Source organism: Ranitomeya imitator, chromosome 4 (genome assembly GCF_032444005.1).
Source record: "Ranitomeya imitator isolate aRanImi1 chromosome 4, aRanImi1.pri, whole genome shotgun sequence".
Lineage (NCBI taxonomy): Eukaryota > Metazoa > Chordata > Amphibia > Anura > Dendrobatidae > Ranitomeya > Ranitomeya imitator.
Window position 1 is genome coordinate 666,688,985 of NC_091285.1, and position 19,521 is coordinate 666,708,505.

General features: G+C 45.4%; 1 protein-coding gene across 4 annotated transcripts in view; it reads left to right on the top strand.

Moving 5' to 3' along the window:
• The window catches only part of LOC138677210 (tetratricopeptide repeat protein 39A-like), a 42,173-nt gene extending 28,856 nt beyond the window's left edge, over positions 1-13,317 (top strand). For 2 of the 4 annotated variants that reach the window (XM_069767168.1, XM_069767165.1), the window contains exons 11-18: positions 1,244-1,303; positions 1,394-1,555; positions 4,087-4,178; positions 4,255-4,375; positions 8,428-8,539; positions 8,633-8,747; positions 11,159-11,275; positions 12,838-13,317. In XM_069767168.1, coding sequence (XP_069623269.1) covers positions 1,244-1,303; positions 1,394-1,555; positions 4,087-4,178; positions 4,255-4,375; positions 8,428-8,539; positions 8,633-8,747; positions 11,159-11,275; positions 12,838-12,958 — 900 coding nt within the window. In that variant the 3' untranslated portion in view covers positions 12,959-13,317. The remainder of the gene's footprint in view (positions 1-1,243; positions 1,304-1,393; positions 1,556-4,086; positions 4,179-4,254; positions 4,376-8,427; positions 8,540-8,632; positions 8,748-11,158; positions 11,276-12,837) is intronic. The other 2 variants (XM_069767167.1, XM_069767166.1) reach the window with 1 other exon arrangement.
• Positions 13,318-19,521: the final 6,204 nt, after the last annotated feature.

The following is a 19,521-nucleotide window of genomic DNA, read 5'->3' on the forward strand; positions in this document are numbered from 1 at the left end:
TTTCATTAGTCTCATTATGATCACTGTCAGGATAACAATGACTGATAACACCTCTATATACAGTAGATGGCACAGGATCCACCATTCACAATAGGTGATGTCACAGCTCACCTCCTCCTCCTGTACAATGACTGATAACACCTCTATATACAGTAGATGGCACAGGATCCACCATTCACAATAGGTGATGTCACAGCTCACCTCCTCCTCCTGTACAATGACTGATATCACCTCTATATACAGTAGATAACACAGGATCCACCATTCACAATAGGTGATGTCACAGCTCACCTCCTCCTCCTGTACAATGACTGATAACACCTCTATATACAGTAGATAACACAGGATCCACCATTCACAATAGGTGATATCACAGCTCACCTCCTCCTCCTGTACAATGACTGATAACACCTCTATATACAGTAGATAACACAGGATCCACCATTCACAATAGGTGATATCCCAGCTCACCTCCTCCTCCTGTACAATGACTGATATCACCTCTATATACAGTAGATAACACAGGATCCACCATTCACAATAGGTGATGTCACAGCTCACCTCCTTCCCCCTACCTTCACAATAACCTTGTAAAGTGGTAAAAGGTTCTCTGAGGCCAGTGTTTCCTCTTATTTTATTCCTGTTAATCCCCAGGATGTGCTGTTTTTTTTTCCTCCTATATCCCCCATTTGCTTTCGGAGTAGGGGTCTTTTTGTTTAGAGCTGATTTTATATGGTCTTTTCAAGGGGGTGTGGCTCAGATCCTCGGGGGTGGGTCTTTAGATTGCTCCATTCATCACCCTGTGAGCCACGCCCCATTGTAAATGCCGGAAAAACTATCATTAAAGAAAAAGGCGCCTATCTCTGGAATTATGACAGAAAGAAAAAAAAAAAAGCAAACAAATAAAAACGGGAAAAGTCAATGGATCAGTGGGAATCAAATGTGAGCAAAACCTGAAATCTTTTGACCTGGTGACAAATGTGTGTACTGACATCTAGTGGTCAGTATAGAAACTGCAATAATTCCAAAAGAAAGTGGCTATTAAAGTCGGTATCTGCTGTTCCCGTGTTGAGTCGTTAGGACAGCGCAGCGATGCAGCAGCTCTGAGTGTTCAGTTATTGTATGACAACTGGCTCTTACATGGGACTGCACAATCCTTGTGTAACGATGTACGGTGTATCCTACCATTATCATAGGCTGTAGTACTAGACTATTAACCAAGGCATCGTCTCTTCCATCGCAGAGCGCCATCTTTCTTTTTTTCGCCGGAAGGATTGAGGAAATTAAAGGCAACATTGATCAGGTGAGACCCGGAGGGGAAACCTCGACTTCACTGCAGCTTATGAGTCCGGCTCACACCAGCGTTCCTTCTCTCCTTCTCGCCCCGTCCCAGGCCATCCACTGGTATGAGGCCGGGTGCTCGGCCCAGCAGTCCTGGAAGCAGTTCCACCACATGTGTTACTGGGAGCTGATGTGGTGCTTCGCCTACAAGGGGATGTGGAAGATGGCGTACTTCTATGCCGATCTGCTGAGCAAAGAAAACCGGTGGTCAAAGGTGCCGCAGACCCGTCCTCTAATCCTCACCCCTCTGTTTCACCTGCCGCTTATATAACTCTTCCCTTCCGCTGCTCAACTGTAAGGGAGCAACTGCCAATGTCTATAAGTAGATACTGGTAGAAAATCAGGACTTATCCTGTAGTGATCCTGAGCTACATCCTGTATTATACTCCAGAGCTGCACTCACTATTCTGCTGGTGCAGTCACTGTGTACATACATTACATTACTGATCCTGAGCTACATCCTGTATTATACCCCAGAGCTGCACTCACTATTCTGCTGGTGCAGTCACTGTGTACATACATTACATTACTAATCCTGAGTTACATCCTGTATTATACTCCAGAGCTGAACTCACTATTCTGCTGGTGCACTCACTGTGTACATACATTACATTACTGATCCTGAGCTACATCCTGTATTATACTCCAGAGCTGAACTCACTATTCTGCTGGTGCAGTCACTGTGTACATACATTACATTACTGATCCTGAGCTACATCCTGTATTATACCCCAGAGCTGCACTCACTATTCTGCTGGTGCAGTCACTGTGTACATACATTACATTACTGATCCTGAGCTACATCCTGTATTATACCCCAGAGCTGCACTCACTATTCTGCTGGTGCAGTCACTGTGTACATACATTACTGATCCTGAGTTACATCCTGTATTATACTCCAGAGCTGCGCTCACTATTCTGCTGGTGCATTCACTGTGTACATACATTACATTACTGATCCTGAGCTACATCCTGTATTATACCCCAGAGCTGCACTCACTATTCTGCTGGTGCAGTCACTGTGTACATACATTACATTACTGATCCTGAGCTACATCCTGTATTATACCCCAGAGCTGCACTCACTATTCTGCTGGTGCAGTCACTGTGTACATACATTACTGATCCTGAGTTACATCCTGTATTATACTCCAGAGCTGCGCTCACTATTCTGCTGGTGCATTCACTGTGTACATACATTACATTACTGATCCTGAGTTACATCCTGTATTATACCCCAGAGCTGCACTCACTATTCTGCTGGTGCAGTCACTGTGTACATACATTACATTACTAATCCTGAGTTACATCCTGTATTATACTCCAGAGCTGAACTCACTATTCTGCTGGTGCACTCACTGTGTACATACATTACATTACTGATCCTGAGCTACATCCTGTATTATACTCCAGAGCTGAACTCACTATTCTGCTGGTGCAGTCACTGTGTACATACATTACATTACTGATCCTGAGCTACATCCTGTATTATACTCCAGAGCTGCACTCACTATTCTGCTGGTGCAGTCACTGTGTACATACATTACTGATCCTGAGTTACATCCTGTATTATACTCCAGAGCTGCGCTCACTATTCTGCTGGTGCATTCACTGTGTACATACATTACATTACTGATCCTGAGTTACATCCTGTATTATACCCCAGAGCTGCACTCACTATTCTGCTGGTGCAGTCACTGTGTACATACATTACATTACTGATCCTGAGTTACATCCTGTATTATACTCCAGAGCTGCGCTCACTATTCTGCTGGTGCAGTCACTGTGTACATACGTTACATTACTGATCCTGAGTTACATCCTGTATTATACTCCAGAGCTGCGCTCACTATTCTGCTGGTGCAGTCCCTGTGTACATACATTACATTACTGATCCTGAGTTACACCCTGTATTATACTCCAGAGCTGCGCTCACTATTCTGCTGGTGCAGTCACTGTGTACATACATTACATTACTGATCCTGAGTTACATCCTGTATTATACTCCAGAGCTGCGCTCACTATTCTGCTGGTGCAGTCTGTGTACATACATTACATTACTGATCCTGAGCTACATCCTGTATTATACTCCAGAGCTGCACTCACTATTCTGCTGGTGCAGTCACTGTGTACATACATTACATTACTGATCCTGAGTTACATCCTGTATTATACCCCAGAGCTGCACTCACTATTCTGCTGGTGCAATCACTGTGTACATACATTACATTACTGATCCTGAGTTACATCCTGCATTATACTCCAGAGCTGCACTCACTATTATGCTGGTGCAGTCACTGTGTACATACATTACATTACTGATCGTGAGTTACATCCTGTATTATACCCCAGAGCTGCACTCACTATTCTGCTGGTGGAGTCACTGTGTACATACATTACATTACTGATCGTGAGTTACATCCTGTATTATACCCCAGAGCTGCACTCACTATTATGCTGGTGCAGTCACTGTGTACATACATTACATTACTGATCGTGAGTTACATCCTGTATTATACCCCAGAGCTGCACTCACTATTCTGCTGGTGGAGTCACTGTGTACATACATTACATTACTGATCCTGAGTTACATCCTGTATTATACTCCAGAGCTGCACTCACTATTCTGCTGGTGCAGTCACTGTGTACATACATCACATTACTGATCCTGTATTATACTCCAGAGCTGCGCTCACTAGTCTGTTCTCAGGACACTGATGACGTGGTCTTCTCTGCTTCCCCCAGGCCATGTACATGTACATGAAGGCGGCCTTTCTCAGCATGCTCCCTCCTGATGAGCCTCGGCCTTTCGATGAGAGTGAGGTGGAGTTGTTCCGGTACGGACTCTCTAGCGCCCCCTTTCTCCAGAGACATGTGAGGAGCCAGTAACCGCTCACCTTCTGTCATCCGCAGACTTGTGCCTTCATTAAAACAGAAAATAGCTGGAAAATCTCCCCCCACTGAAAAGTACGTGATCCGGAAGGCAAGGAGGTACCAGGCCAAGGATCCTGTCTGCCTACCGGTTCCTGCTCTGGTGGGTACATCGCTATTGTGATTAGTCCCGATGTCAGTGATATGTTTAGGAATATTGCTTTCCCTCAATAAGAAATGCGAAAGGGGGCTGGCTTAGCTGTTAAAGTAATCAGCCAGCCCCCTTCATACACAATGCTGGTATCGTGCGGAGCAGGACCAATGGGCTGCGTCTCTGATGATCCACCACCTTCCTCTCACAAGTAGCCAGGACGGGCGTCCTTGTGCCACATACTCCAACACTTGTCGGCACTGACAGCTCGCCCACAAAGATATATATTTTTTTTAAACCCTTAATCAATACCCATCACCAAGTCAAAAGTGGGCAGTTTTTCCTCTTTCGTACTTTTCCAGAGATATTGGGGCCCTAAATGATGAGACAATTATGCAAATTTTTCATGTTGTCCACTAAGGGGGTGTGGCTTACCTGGTTCCTCGGGGGTGTATCTTTAGGCTTATTTGCATAATCACCATGTGAGCCACGCCCCCTGCGAAGATCCTGAAAAGTAGTAGTAACTAAAAAGGCCCATATCTCTGAAACCTTATGACGGATTTAAAAAATAAAAGGAAAACTCAGGGGGAGCAGCACAAGGAAAATGGGATCAAAATCCGACCACGATAGACCTGGTGTTCCAAAGTAACCGCCGTGTTAATATATATATTTTTTTATAAATGGTGAAAGTAGAAGAATGTAATATATTTTATCAGAGAAATCTGCTTCTTTCTCCTTCTGGACCGATCAATCACTGTTAAATCCTGGGTGAAAGAAAAGTTGTATTCAGTGATGAGACCTTCCCATCACTGAGATGAGAGATGACCGTTGGTGCTCAAAGTTCTGTCCAGAACTGTAACCGTTAAGGTGAACATGCAGCGGAATATCTGTGTCTGGCTCCTCCCCACTCCTCTGACTGTCTGGCTCCTCTCCTCTGACTGTGTCTGGATCCTCCCCTCTCGTCTGGCTGGGTCTAGGTGCTTCCCTCTCCTTCTCTCTGGCTGGGTCTAGCTCCTCCCCTCTCTGTATGGCTGCGTCTATCTCCTCCCCTCTCTGTCTGGCTGCATCTAGCTCCTCCCCTCTCTTCTGTCTGGGTCTAGCTCCTCCCCTCTCCTCTGTATGGCTGCGTCTAGCTCCTCCCCTCTCCTGTCTGGCTGTGTCTAGCTCCTCCCCTCTCCTCTGTATGGCTGCGTCTAGCTCCTCCCCTCTCCTGTCTGGCTGTCTAGCTCCTCCCCTCTCCTGTCTGGCTGTGTCTAGCTCCTCCCCTCTCCTGTCTGGCTGTGTCTAGCTCCTCCCCTCTCCTGTCTGGCTGTGTCTAGCTCCTCCCCACTCCTGTCTGGCTGTGTCTAGCTCCTCCCCACTCCTGTCTGGCTGTGTCTAGCGCCTCCCCTCTCCTGTCTGGCTGCGTCTAGCTCCTCCCCTCTCCTGTCTGGCTGTGTCTAGCTCCTCCCCTCTCCTGTCTGGCTGCGTCTAGCTCCTCCCCTCTCCTGTCTGGCTGCGTCTAGCTCCTCCTCCTCCTCTGTCTGGCTGTGTCTTGCTCCTCTCCTCTGGCTGGGTCTAGTTCCTCCCCTCTCCCCTGACTGTGTCTGGTTCCTTCCCCTCTCCTCTGGCTGTCTGTCTAGCTCCTCTCCTCTCTGGTGGGCTGTCTGTCTATAGCTCCTCTCCTCTGTATGGCTGTGTCTAGCTCCTCCCCTCCTGTCTGGCTGCGTCTAGCTCCTCCCCTCTCCCCTGACTATGTCTGGTTCCTCCCCTCTCCCCTGACTGTGTCTGGCTCCTCCCCTCTCCTCTGGCAGGCTGTCTGTCTAGCTCCTCCCCTCTCTGGCGGGCTCTGTCTAGCTCCTCCCCTCTCTGGCGGGTTGTCTGTCTCTGGCTCCTCCCCACTCCTCTGACTGTCTGGCTCCTCTCCTCTGACTGTGTCTGGATCCTCCCCTCTCGTCTGGCTGGGTCTAGGTGCTTCCCTCTCCTTCTCTCTGGCTGGGTCTAGCTCCTCCCCTCTCTGTATGGCTGCGTCTATCTCCTCCCCTCTCTGTCTGGCTGCATCTAGCTCCTCCCCTCTCTTCTGTCTGGGTCTAGCTCCTCCCCTCTCCTCTGTATGGCTGCGTCTAGCTCCTCCCCTCTCCTGTCTGGCTGTGTCTAGCTCCTCCCCTCTCCTCTGTATGGCTGCGTCTAGCTCCTCCCCTCTCCTGTCTGGCTGTCTAGCTCCTCCCCTCTCCTGTCTGGCTGTGTCTAGCTCCTCCCCTCTCCTGTCTGGCTGTGTCTAGCTCCTCCCCTCTCCTGTCTGGCTGTGTCTAGCTCCTCCCCTCTCCTGTCTGGCTGTGTCTAGCTCCTCCCCACTCCTGTCTGGCTGTGTCTAGCGCCTCCCCTCTCCTGTCTGGCTGCGTCTAGCTCCTCCCCTCTCCTGTCTGGCTGCGTCTAGCTCCTCCCCTCTCCTGTCTGGCTGCGTCTAGCTCCTCCCCTCTCCTGTCTGGCTGCGTCTAGCCCCTCCCCTCTCCTGTCTGGCTGCGTCTAGCTCCTCCTCCTCCTCTGTCTGGCTGTGTCTTGCTCCTCTCCTCTGGCTGGGTCTAGTTCCTCCCCTCTCTCCTGACTGTGTCTGGTTCCTTCCCCTCTCCTCTGGCTGTCTGTCTAGCTCCTCTCCTCTCTGGTGGGCTGTCTGTCTATAGCTCCTCTCCTCTGTATGGCTGTGTCTGGCTCCTCCCCTCTCCTCTGGCAGGCTGTCTGTCTAGCTCCTACCCTCTCTGGTGGGCTGTCTGTCTCTAGCTCCTCCCCTCTCTGGCGGGCTCTGTCTAGCTCCTCCCCTCTCTGGCGGGTTGTCTGTCTCTAGCTCCTCCCCTCTCCTCTGGCGGGCTGTCTGTCTAGCTCCTCCCCTCTCCTCTGGCGGTCTCTGTCTAGCTCATCCCCTCTTCTGTCTGGCTGGGTCTAGCTCCTCCCCTGACTGTGTCTGGTTCCTCCCCTCTCCCCTGACTGTCTAGCTCCTACCCTCTCTGGTGGGCTGTCTGTCTCTATCTCCTCCCCTCTCCTCTGGTGGGCTTTCTGTCTAGTTCCTCCCCTTTCTGGTGGGTTGTGTCTGTCTCTAGCTCTTCCCCTCTCCTCTGGCGGTCTCTGTCTAGCTCCTCCCCTCTCCTTTGGCGGGCTGTGTTGGTCTCTAGCTCCTTCCCTCCATGGAATTTTATGAGCACCAGCTGTCATCTCCTGATAGAAATTTTGTAGATCTGTCTCCTCTGAACACATATTTTACCAATTAATTGAGAATAAAAGATCCGTCCCTTTCTTTTTTTTTTTTTTTTTCTTTTTCCTTCTTCCAAGAGCCATAACTGTTAATGTTTGATTTATTTTTTATTTTTTTACAGTTATAGTATTAGTGGACTCCATTCATTTCACCATATAATGTTATGAAAAAGGAATTTTGGTATTTTTGGATTTTTTTTGTAATGCGGTTCTTTGTAGGTTCATTTTACGTTTCGATAGATCGGACTTTTCCTGACTCGGCAGTACCAAATGTTTACTTTTCGTATTCTTGAATTTGGGGGCGAGGGGCAAAGAGGTGGGAGAAGAGAGAGAACTAAAAGTTTTTATTTTTTTGTTCTAAACTTTTTTTTTTTGTGCTTACGGGATTTGATCTGTGATTGTTAGCACGATATAGCGCAGCGTTTCAGAATTCTAGAAAGATGTAATAAATAACAATCCTCAATGAAGTCCAGCCTGTGGCTGCGCTTCACATGGGCACCAAAGTGGCGGCAACATGGCAACCCATAGGCCTCCTGTGATCGCCACCGCTCTGTGGGAGAGACGGGGCGATGGGCGCCAGAAAGGAGACCCCACCGAGGTCGGACATAGATTGACAGCAGCGTTCGAATAGTCAGACTGCAGCGATTGGACCTGGCTCTGATCGCTGCAGGTGCCAACTGTATAACACAGCCGGCACCCACCATGAGCTCGGCGCCAGAGCCCAATACCAATGTATCCTCTCCATGACATACCAGTACGTCCTGGGAAAGGGAAGTGGTAACGAATGTTGTGTGTGTCCCTTTAAGCGTTGGCGACCTGTGCTTTCTTCTGTCCTCCAGGAGATGATGTACTTGTGGAATGGCTTCTCCGTGATCGGTAAAGACGTCCAGCTGACAGAAGACGCCTTGACTACAATCTGTGCGGCAGAGAACCGCCTGCTACAGGGGCCAGGTGAGTAATGTGCCAGCTGTAGTGCCGCGCCGCCAAACCGTGAGCTGCATCAGGACCCAACATCCTAGATGACTCCGTGTCTTCCCGTTACAGCCAACGACTACCAGGACGACGACCGCTGCTCCATATTACTTCTGAAAGGTTTATGTCTGAAGCATCGGGGAAAGCTGACGCAAGCGGAGCAGTGCTTCACCGACATCTACCAGAGGTGAATAATTCCTGGAGAACTACACGTAGAAGTGAATTATAGTAGTGCACAGGGAATACGACCGCCTATAAATCCTGCCAGGAAAAAAGGGGTGTAGAGGGGAGAGGCTCCTGCTGCAGCCACAGACAGGATAGTGATCTCCTGTGATACTGAGATGATTTTACTAGTGATATTCTTATACGTAGGAGCAGTATTATAGCAGTTATATTCTTGTACATAGGGGCAGTATTATAGTAGTTATATTCTTGTACATAGGGGCAGTATTATAGTAGTTATATTCTTGTACATAGGAGCAGTATTATAGTAGTTATATTCTTGTACATAGGGGGCAGTATTATAGTAGTTATATTCTTATACATAGGGGTAGTATTATAGTAGTTATATTCTTGTACATAGGAGCAGTATTATAGTAGTTATATTCTTGTACATAGGGGCAGTATTATAGTAGTTATATTCTTGTACATAGGAGCAGTATTATAGTAGTTATATTCTTGTACATAGGGGGCAGTATTATAGTAGTTATATTCTTGTACATAGGGGCAGTATTATAGTAGTTATATTCTTGTACATAGAAGCAGTATTATAGTAGTTATATTCTTGTACATAGGGGGCAGTATTATAGTAGTTATATTCTTGTACATAGGGGCAGTATTATAGTAGTTATATTCTTGTACATAGGAGCAGTATTATAGTAGTTATATTCTTGTACATAGGGGGCAGTATTATAGTAGTTATATTCTTGTACATAGGGAGCAGTATTATAGTAGTTATATTCTTGTACATAGGGGGCAGTATTATAGTAGTTATATTCTTGTACATAGGGGCAGTATTATAGTAGTTATATTCCTGTACATAGGTGCAGTATTATAGTAGTTATATTCTTGTACATAGGGGGCAGTATTATAGTAGTTATATTCTTGTACATAGGGGCAGTATTATAGTAGTTATATTCTTGTACATAGGAGCAGTATTATAGTAGTTATATTCTTGTACATAGGGGGCAGTATTATAGTAGTTATATTCTTGTACATAGGGAGCAGTATTATAGTAGTTATATTCTTGTACATAGGGGGCAGTATTATAGTAGTTATATTCTTGTACATAGGGGGCAGTATTATAGTAGTTATATTCTTGTACATAGGTGCAGTATTATAGTAGTTATATTCTTGTACATAGGGGGCAGTATTATAGTAGTTATATTCTTCTACATAGGGGGCAGTATTATAGTAGTTATATTCTTGTACATAGGGGGCAGTATTATAGTAGTTATATTCTTGTACATAGGGGGCAGTATTATAGTAGTTATATTCTTGTACATAGGTGCAGTATTATAGTAGTTATATTCTTGTACATAGGGGCAGTATTATAGTAGTTATATTCTTGTACATAGGAGCAGTATTATAGTAGTTATATTCTTGTACATAGGGGGCAGTATTATAGTAGTTATATTCTTGTACATAGGGGGCAGTATTATAGTAGTTATATTCTTGTACATAGGGGGCAGTATTATAGTAGTTATATTCTTGTACATAGGGGGCAGTATTATAGTAGTTATATTCTTGTACATAGGGGGCAGTATTATAGTAGTTATATTCTTGTACATAGGGGGCAGTATTATAGTAGTTATATTCTTATACATAGGGGTAGTATTATAGTAGTTATATTCTTGTACATAGGAGCAGTATTATAGTAGTTATATTCTTGTACATAGGGGCAGTATTATAGTAGTTATATTCTTGTACATAGGAGCAGTATTATAGTAGTTATATTCTTGTACATAGGAGCAGTATTATAGTAGTTATATTCTTGTACATAGGGGCAGTATTATAGTAGTTATATTCTTGTACATAGGAGCAGTATTATAGTAGTTATATTCTTGTACATAGGGGCAGTATTATAGTAGTTATATTCTTATTCATAGGAGCAGTATTATGGTAGTTATATTGTTGTACATAGGGCAGTATTATAGTAGTTATATTCTTGTACATAGGGGGCAGTATTATAGTAGTTATATTGTTGTACGTACATAGGGCAGTATTATAGTAGTTATATTCTTGTACATAGTGGGCAGTATTATAGTAGTTATATTCTTATTCGTAGGAGCAGTATTATAGTAGTTATATTCTTATTCGTAGGAGCAGTATTATAGTAGTTATATTCTTGTACATAGGGCAGTATTATAGTAGTTATATTCTTGTACATAGGGCAGTATTATAGTAGTTATATTCTTGTACATAGGGGGCAGTATTATAGTAGTTATATTCTTGTACATAGTGGGCAGTATTATAGTAGTTATATTCTTATTCGTAGGAGCAGTATTATAGTAGTTATATTCTTATTCGTAGGAGCAGTATTATAGTAGTTATACTCTTGTACACAAACTAATAATAATCTTGATTCTTTCTCCGCAGTGAGAAGAAGATTAAGTATGATCACCATTTAGTCCCCAACTCCTTGCTGGAGCTGAGTCTCCTTTACATGCAGCAGCGCAGAGGAGAAGACGCCATCCCATTCCTACGACGTGCTAAGTATGTAGCTCTGTATCTGGCCCCCATTGCTGTTATGTTATTGCGCTCGCTGTGTAGGGAGCTGCCCCTTTATACAGTTATTTCCGCCTGCAGCTCCTGATGAAGCGCTGTCACGGTTCACACCAATATCTCAGGGATCCCTGGGAGGATACCTTTTATCGTCCTTGCTACTCACACCAATTTTTCATGAACCGGAGTTGTTTGGTCGCCCCTGGTTCCTTCTGAAGGGGATTTATCTATATCTCACTTCCGGTTTGGAACTTGCAGCTCTCTGGCGCCCCCTTTACCCTCAGGTCAGATCAGGTACTGCACCTAGGGTAATTAGTCACCAGAAATGCTGCCTGCTATGTACTGGCGATTGGGCACGCTGCAGCGAGGGCGTTATAACTACTTCCACACAGGCGGGAACAATAATAATCAACGCTGCCATCGCTACAAAGATTCCCAATTGCACAGAACAAAGTATGCTGCCACCAGCTCCGATTCAACCAAAGGTTAACGGGTCCGGAGCCAACACAAATCAGCGTAATTCACTTTAGCGACAGTTTTGTCTATAGAGCACAGAGAGACAAGCTAGCAAATTATATATTTTACTCCATGAAAAGGTAGGCAATGTTTAGAAAGTATAAAAATATTCTATAAAGAAGACAAAATCATGTGTACATAACAAATAAAATGGGATTAAAATTGAATAACACTTACAAAGCGTTCAGATCATTTCATATCATCATGGCTGGCTTGTGGGCTTTGTAGGATCCACACAACAAAATGCATGACCCATCTATCTATCAGCTACATCGTGGACACAAAGACACTGCTGGAATGCTGAATCACTAAGATATCCTTAGCCCAAAACCCAGGCACTCCCCTTGTGGTGACATCACTTAGAAGCTGAAACCTCCTCTTTGCTTAGAGCTATATTAACTATTTTTATGCAGAACTTGCTGTGTGATCCTCGCATAAGTATGACACCATGCTCATGATGTTCCCCAAGTCGGGGCGTTCTTTTAAGTGTAAATACGGAGCAATTACTTGAACCGTTTACTGAGAAATCCGCACTTTGCACTCGTTGCGTTTAGATGCTCGCGCTTTCAGTGGGTGCTAGATCTACCGATGGACATCCGGAATATATAATTCTTATCTTTCTAGCCCAAATCGGTGCCGCGATATATAACTTTAATCGAACAAAGAAACTCAAGGCTTTACACCAGTTCCAACTAGTCTTAGGTGAGAGGGATGAAATGAGCAGCCTTCACAGAGACTGCTATCTGCAGCTACAGCCATAAATTAGTGAGGGTTCTGAATTACACACTTCCCAGCAGGCAGAAGAGAAGGGGGGGGGGGGGTCGGAATGGCCCGCAGCGTGTGTCGGCTCAGCTTTAAGGGACTTAGCAGAGCTCAGTGTGCGTGATAATACACAATCAAATACCTCATGTTCCTGACAAGTGCTGAGCTTTGTGAACATTTATGAAGGACATCCTCACGTCAGACTTCAAGATTTCATGGTCCTTTCCCTAATCCTGGTTTTCCTTTTGTGTTTGTTTTTTCCATTTTTTCCATAGAAACAATTACAAGAATTACTCCATGGAGTCGCGCACCCTGTTCAGGGTCCACGCTGCCCTCTCGAAGCTGAAGGCCCCGGACTCGGAGGAGAACAGCACAGATGGCGCCAGCGTCTCCTGACTGCTGCACTCTCTGCCGGATGCCACAGATGCAATATGGTCGCCAGCGCCCACAATCTGCCCCATGTGACTGAAGAACTGTCTGTTACATGTTTTATATTCATTAATTGGTGTGAAAACGCTGATAATAAACTTAGTGAAGACTAATCCTGCAGGAGCCTTAAAAAAAAAAACAGAGGGCGCCTTACCCCAAAGTGTGCCCTCTGCCACAGCCAATCAGAGCTTACTATTCATTCTCTCACCTTTGCTGGAGAAATGACACAGACTCTGATTGGCTGTCGTGTACTTTTATGAGGCCCAGTGACCGCAGCGCCTGCAGAATACAGGCTGTGAATGTAATAAATTGTATAGTTGTTATAACATTTTGTCCGGTGTTCATCTTATAGCGGTAAGTGAGCAAATTCTGACCATCCACAGGGTGTCTAGGACTAAACTATGTGACATGGAGTCTGCTCCTCCCACCACAGCGTGAGTCAGGTGGGAGGAGCTAGATATGCAGGCTGCTCCTCCCACCACAGGGTGAGTTAGGTAGGAGGAGCTAGATATGCAGGATGCTCCTCCCACCACAGGGTGAGTCAGGTGGGAAGAGCTACAAAATAAAATAAATAATTAATAAATAATAATAAAATAAAGCCTATACTCACCTCCTGTGCCGGCGCTCTCCCTGGGGCTGTGATGCGATGTTGTGACATGTGACCCTGGCTCCCAATCAGCACTGATGTCACTGTCTCGGCCTTCAGACAAACTGACTCTAATGAAGGCTGTTTTTTTTTTTTATTGTTCATTTGTTTCATGAATGTAGCTTTTTAAATCATCTTTGTGAGATCTGGTAGAATGGGATCTATCAGATGCAGCTTGGCCCAGGAATACTTGCTCTAAACTCAGCCCCCACCTTTGGCATTCCCCCACACCAATATTTTTATATTTAGCTGGTCAGATAAGCCTTTGAAGCTCTCTGGGGGGGGGATAGACCCTGTGTCCCCAGCAATTATCACAGTGGTGTGAATTCTTGTGCAGTTACCAGTAAACTGGCTTTCTTTGTTTGACACGCACCACAGCTTCCTGCACAGATAAAATCCAGCAGAACCCAGCGGCGGCGCCGCCGTCTTATTTAGCGCTTACGGCGGAAAGTTATGGACATCCACGGTTCTGGACCGAAAACCATGCACTCAGATATGGGAGTAGAAAAGCTGCACAAGCCCAGGGGTGGGTGTAGCGTGTGGGAGGGGGCAGCCTAGGGGATAAGAGGCTGCTCCTCATTTTGGACTCAGTTTTTCTACTGGCAGGAGGCCTGTTAGCAGATGCGGACAGGGAATCACATAACAAAGAATTGGACCTGTGATCCATCAGCGCCTCCCTGTGGTCACATGCTGCATCACACGGTAATTGGAATCAATCTGTAACCTACCCTTGTACTACACTCCTGACTGTAGACTTGTATATTATTCTGTGTGTGTGTGTGTATATACAGTGGGGCAAAAAAGTATTTAGTCAGTCAGCAATAGTGCAAGTTCCACCACTTAAAAAGATGAGAGGCGTCTGTAATTTACATCATAGGTAGGCCTCAACTATGGGAGACAAACTGAGAAAAAAAATCCAGAAAATCACATTGTCTGTTTTTTTAACATTTTATTTGCATATTATGGTGGAAAATAAGTATTTGGTCAGAAACAAAATTTCATCTCAATACTTTGTAATATATCCTTTGTTGGCAATGACAGAGGTCAAACGTTTTCTGTAAGTCTTCACAAGGTTGCCACACACTGTTATTGGTATGTTGGCCCATTCCTCCATGCAGATCTCCTCTAGAGCAGTGATGTTTTTGGCTTTTCGCTTGGCAACACGGACTTTCAACTCCCTCCAAAGGTTTTCTATAGGGTTGAGATCTGGAGATTGGCTAGGCCACTCCAGGACCTCGAAATGCTTCTTACGAAGCCACTCCTTCGTTGCCCTGGCGGTGTGCTTTGGATCATTGTCATGTTGAAAGACCCAGCCACGTTTCATCTTCAATGCCCTTGCTGATGGAAGGAGGTTTGCACTCAAAATCTCACGATACATGGCCCCATTCATTCTTTCATGTACCCGGAATCAGTCGTCCTAGCCCCTTTGCAGAGAAACAGCCCCAAAGCATGATGTTTCCACCACCATGTTTTACAGTAGGTATGGTGTTTGATGGATGCAACTCAGTATTCTTTTCCCTCCAAACACGACAAGTTGTGTTTCTACCAAACAGTTCCAGTTTGGTTTCATCAGACCATAGGACATTCTCCCAAAACTCCTCTGGATCATCCAAATGCTCTCTAGCAAACTTCAGACGGGCCCGGACATGTACTGGCTTAAGCAGTGGGACACGTCTGGCACTGCAGGATCTGAGTCCATGGTGGCGTAGTGTGTTACTTATGGTAGGCCTTGTTACATTGGTCCCAGCTCTCTGCAGTTCATTCACTAGGTCCCCCCGCGTGGTTCTGGGATTTTTGCTCACCGTTCTTGTGATCATTCTGACCCCACGGGGTGGGATTTTGCGTGGAGCCCCAGATCGAGGGAGATTATCAGTGGTCTTGTATGTCTTCCATTTTCTAATTATTGCTCCCACTGTTGATTTCTTCACTCCAAGCTGGTTGGCTATTGCAGATTCAGTCTTCCCAGCCTGGTGCAGGGCTACAATTTTGTTTCTGGTGTCCTTTGACAGCTCTTTGGTCTTCACCATAGTGGAGTTTGGAGTCAGACTGTTTGAGGGTGTGCACAGGTGTCTTTTTATACTGATAACAAGTTTAAACAGGTGCCATTACTACAGGTAATGAGTGGAGGAAAGAGGAGACTCTTAAAGAAGAAGTTACAGGTCTGTGAGAGCCAGAAATCTTGATTGTTTGTTTCTGACTAAATACTTATTTTCCACCATAATATGCAAATAAAATGTTAAAAAAACAGACAATGTGATTTTCTGGATTTTTTTTTCTCAGTTTGTCTCCCATAGTTGAGGTCTACCTACGATGTAAATTAGACGCCTCTCATCTTTTTAAGTGGTGGAACTTGCACTATTGCTGACTGACTAAATACTTTTTTGCCCCACTGTATATGTATATGTATATATATATATATATATACTCGAGTATAAGCTGACCCCCCTAATTTTGCCACAAAAAAACGGGGAGAACTTATTGACTCCAGTATAAGCCTAGGGTGGAAATGCAGCAGCTACCGGTGAATTTTAATAATAAAAATAGATCATTATTTCCCCATAGCTGTGCCATATAGTGCTCTGCGCCGTTCATTATTGCCCTATAGCTCTGCCCCATATAGTGCTCTGCGCCATTCATTATTGCCCTATAGCTGTGCCCCATATAGTGCTCTGCACCGTTCATTATTGCCCTATAGCTGTGCCCCATATAGTGCTCTGCACCGTTCATTATTGCCCTATAGCTGTGCCCCATATAGTGCTCTGCACCGTTCATTATTGCCCTATAGCTGTGCCCCATATAGTGCTCTGCACCGTTCATTATTGCCCTATAGCTCTGCCCCATATAGTGCTCTTGCACCGTTCATATTGCCCCATAGAAAGCTCTGCCCCATATAGTGCTCTTGCACCGATCATATTGCCCCATAGAAAGCTCTGCCCCATATAGTGCTCTTGCACCGTTCATATTGCCCCATAGAAAGCTCTGCCCCATATAGTGCTCTTGCACCATTCATATTGCCCCATAGAAAGCTCTGCCCCATATAGTGCTCTTGCACCATTCATATTGCCCCATAGAAAGCTCTGCCCCATATAGTGCTCTTGCACCATTCATATTGCCCCATAGAAAGCTCTGCCATTGTCGCTGCTGCTGCTGCTGCTGCAGTAAAAAAAAAAAACACATACCTCTCTTGCTTGCAGCTCCCAGCGTCCGGTCCCGGCGTCTCCGCTCTGACTGATCAGGCAGAGGGCGCCGCGCACACTATGTGCGTCATCGCGCCCTCTGACCTGAACAGTCAGAGCGCAGAGACGCCGGGAAGATGGAGCGGCGGCTGGAACGCGGACAGGTGAATATTACATACTTACCTGGTCCCGACGTCCGGCTCCTTCACCCGTACAGCTGTCTTCGGTGCCGCAGCCTCTTCCTCTATCAGCGGTCACCGTTACCGCTGATTAGAGAAATGAATAGGCGGCTCCACCCCTATGGGAGGTGGAGCCGCCTATTCATTTCTCTAATGAGCGGTCCCACGTGACCGCTGATAGAGGAAGAACTGCAGCACCAAGACCGTGGGACGGCAGGGGGAGCGTCAGGATCGCTGGGACTAGGTAAGTATGCCTCAGCGCCCTCTCCCCCTCACCCGCTGACCCCACCGCTACCGTGACTCGAGTATAAGCCGAGAGGGGCACTTTCAGCCCAAAAATTTGGGCTGAAAATCTTGGCTTATACTCGAGTATATACGGTATGTATGTGTATGTATATATGTATATATATATATATATATATATATATATATATATATATATATATATATATATATATATATATATATATATATATATATATATATATTCAAACAGAAAATAGGCAGAAAGGCTCAGTCTGAGCCGAAACGTTGCTATTAAGACATGTGGGTCTGAATAAACTGCACAAGATATCCAAGATTATGGAGTGCTGCCTATTTTCTGTTTGAATCTATGGACTGAGGATAGCCGGTGGACAGGCTCCCTAAAGGCTTTGCACCCGCAGATAAGTTTTAAAGCTGTGCTGTTCATATATATATATATTTTTCTAGTGTGCCTTTCGTCGATTGAATGTAAAATTAATCTTGGATTGCACTTTCAGCTCGATTCACGAATCCTCACGCTCAGCTGGTTGTTATACACTACTCGGGTTGGTTTCTGACCCGATATAAGCCTGCTGTCGGATGGGGCTTGTATCGAACGAGGAACTGGTGGCAGCATACTGTACTTTGTTGGTGAGGAACTTTGACCACGACCAATCAGCGACGGGCACAGTCTGGAAGAAAATGGCCGCTCCTTACTCCCTGCAGTCAGTGCCCGGCGCCCGCATACTCCCCTCCGGTCACCGCTCACATAGGGTTAATGCCGGCAGTACCAGACCGCGTTATGTGGCGGGTAACGCACTCCGTTGCCGCCGCTATTAACCCTGTGTGTCCCCAACTTTTTACTATTGATGCTGCTTATGCGGCAACAATAGTAAAAAAGTGTTATGTTAAAAATATAAAAAAAAACAAAAAAAAAACCTGCTATACTCACTGTCCGTAGTCCGCCGAGCCGCTCGCACCTGCCGCCATCTTCCGTTCCCAGCGATGCATTGTGAGACCGCTAAGTCATGTGGGTAACTTCGCAATGCATCCTGGGAACGGAAGATGGCGGCAGCCGCGCACATATCGCCGGAGCTTCGGTGGATCCTAGGGGTGAGTATATAACTAATTTTTATTTTAATTACTTTTTTTTTTAACAGGGATATGGTGCCCACACTGCTGTATACTACGTAGGCTGTTAGATACCGCGTGGCTGCTATATACTACATAGGCAGTGTTATATACTATGTGGGCTGTGTGATATACTCCGTGGGCTGTGCTAGATATTACGTGGCCACTGTTATATACTGTGTGGGCAGTGTTATATACTACGTGACTGGACAATATACTACGTGGCTCTGTGCTGTATACTACGTCGCTGGGCAATATACTACGTGGACATGCATATTCTGGAATATCCGATGCGTTAGAATCGGGCCACCATCAGCAGTCATGGCCAAAAGTATTGACACCCCTGCAGTTCTGTCAGATAATACTCATTTTCTTCCTGAAAATGATTGCAATCACAAATTATTTGGTATTATTATCTTCATTTAATTTGTCTTAAATGAAAAAAACACAAAAGAGAATGAAGCAAAAAGCAAAACATTTGATCATTTCACACAAAACTCCAAAAATGGGCCAGACAAACGTATTGGCACCCTCAGCCTAATACTTGGTTGCACAACCTTTAGCCAAAATAACTGCGACCAACCACTTCCGGTAACCATCAATGAGTTTCTTACAATGCTCTGCTGGAATTTTAGACCATTCTTCTTTGGCAAACTGCTCCAGGTCCCTGATATTTGAAGGCTGCCTTCTCCAAACTGCCATTTTTAGATCTCTCCACAGGTGTTCTATGGGATTCAGGTCTGGACTCATTGTTGGCCACCTTAGAAGTCTCCAGTGCTTTCTCTCAAACCATTTTCTAGTGCTTTTTGAAGTGTGTTTTGGGTCATTGTCCTGCTGGAAGACCCATGACCTCTGAGGGAGACCCAGCTTTCTCACACTGGGCCCTACATTATGCTGCAAAATTTGTTGGTAGTCTTCAGACTTCATAATGCCATGCACACGGTCAAGCAGTCCAGTGCCAGAGGCAGCAAAGCAACCCCAAAACATCAGGGAACCTCTGCCATGTTTGACTGTAGGGACCGTGTTCTTTTCTTTTGAATGCCTCTTTTTTTTTTCTCCTGTAAACTCTATGTTGATGCCTTTGCCCAAAAAGCTCTAATTTTGTCTCATCTGACCAGACATTCTTCCAAAACGTTTTAGGCTTTTTCAGGTAAG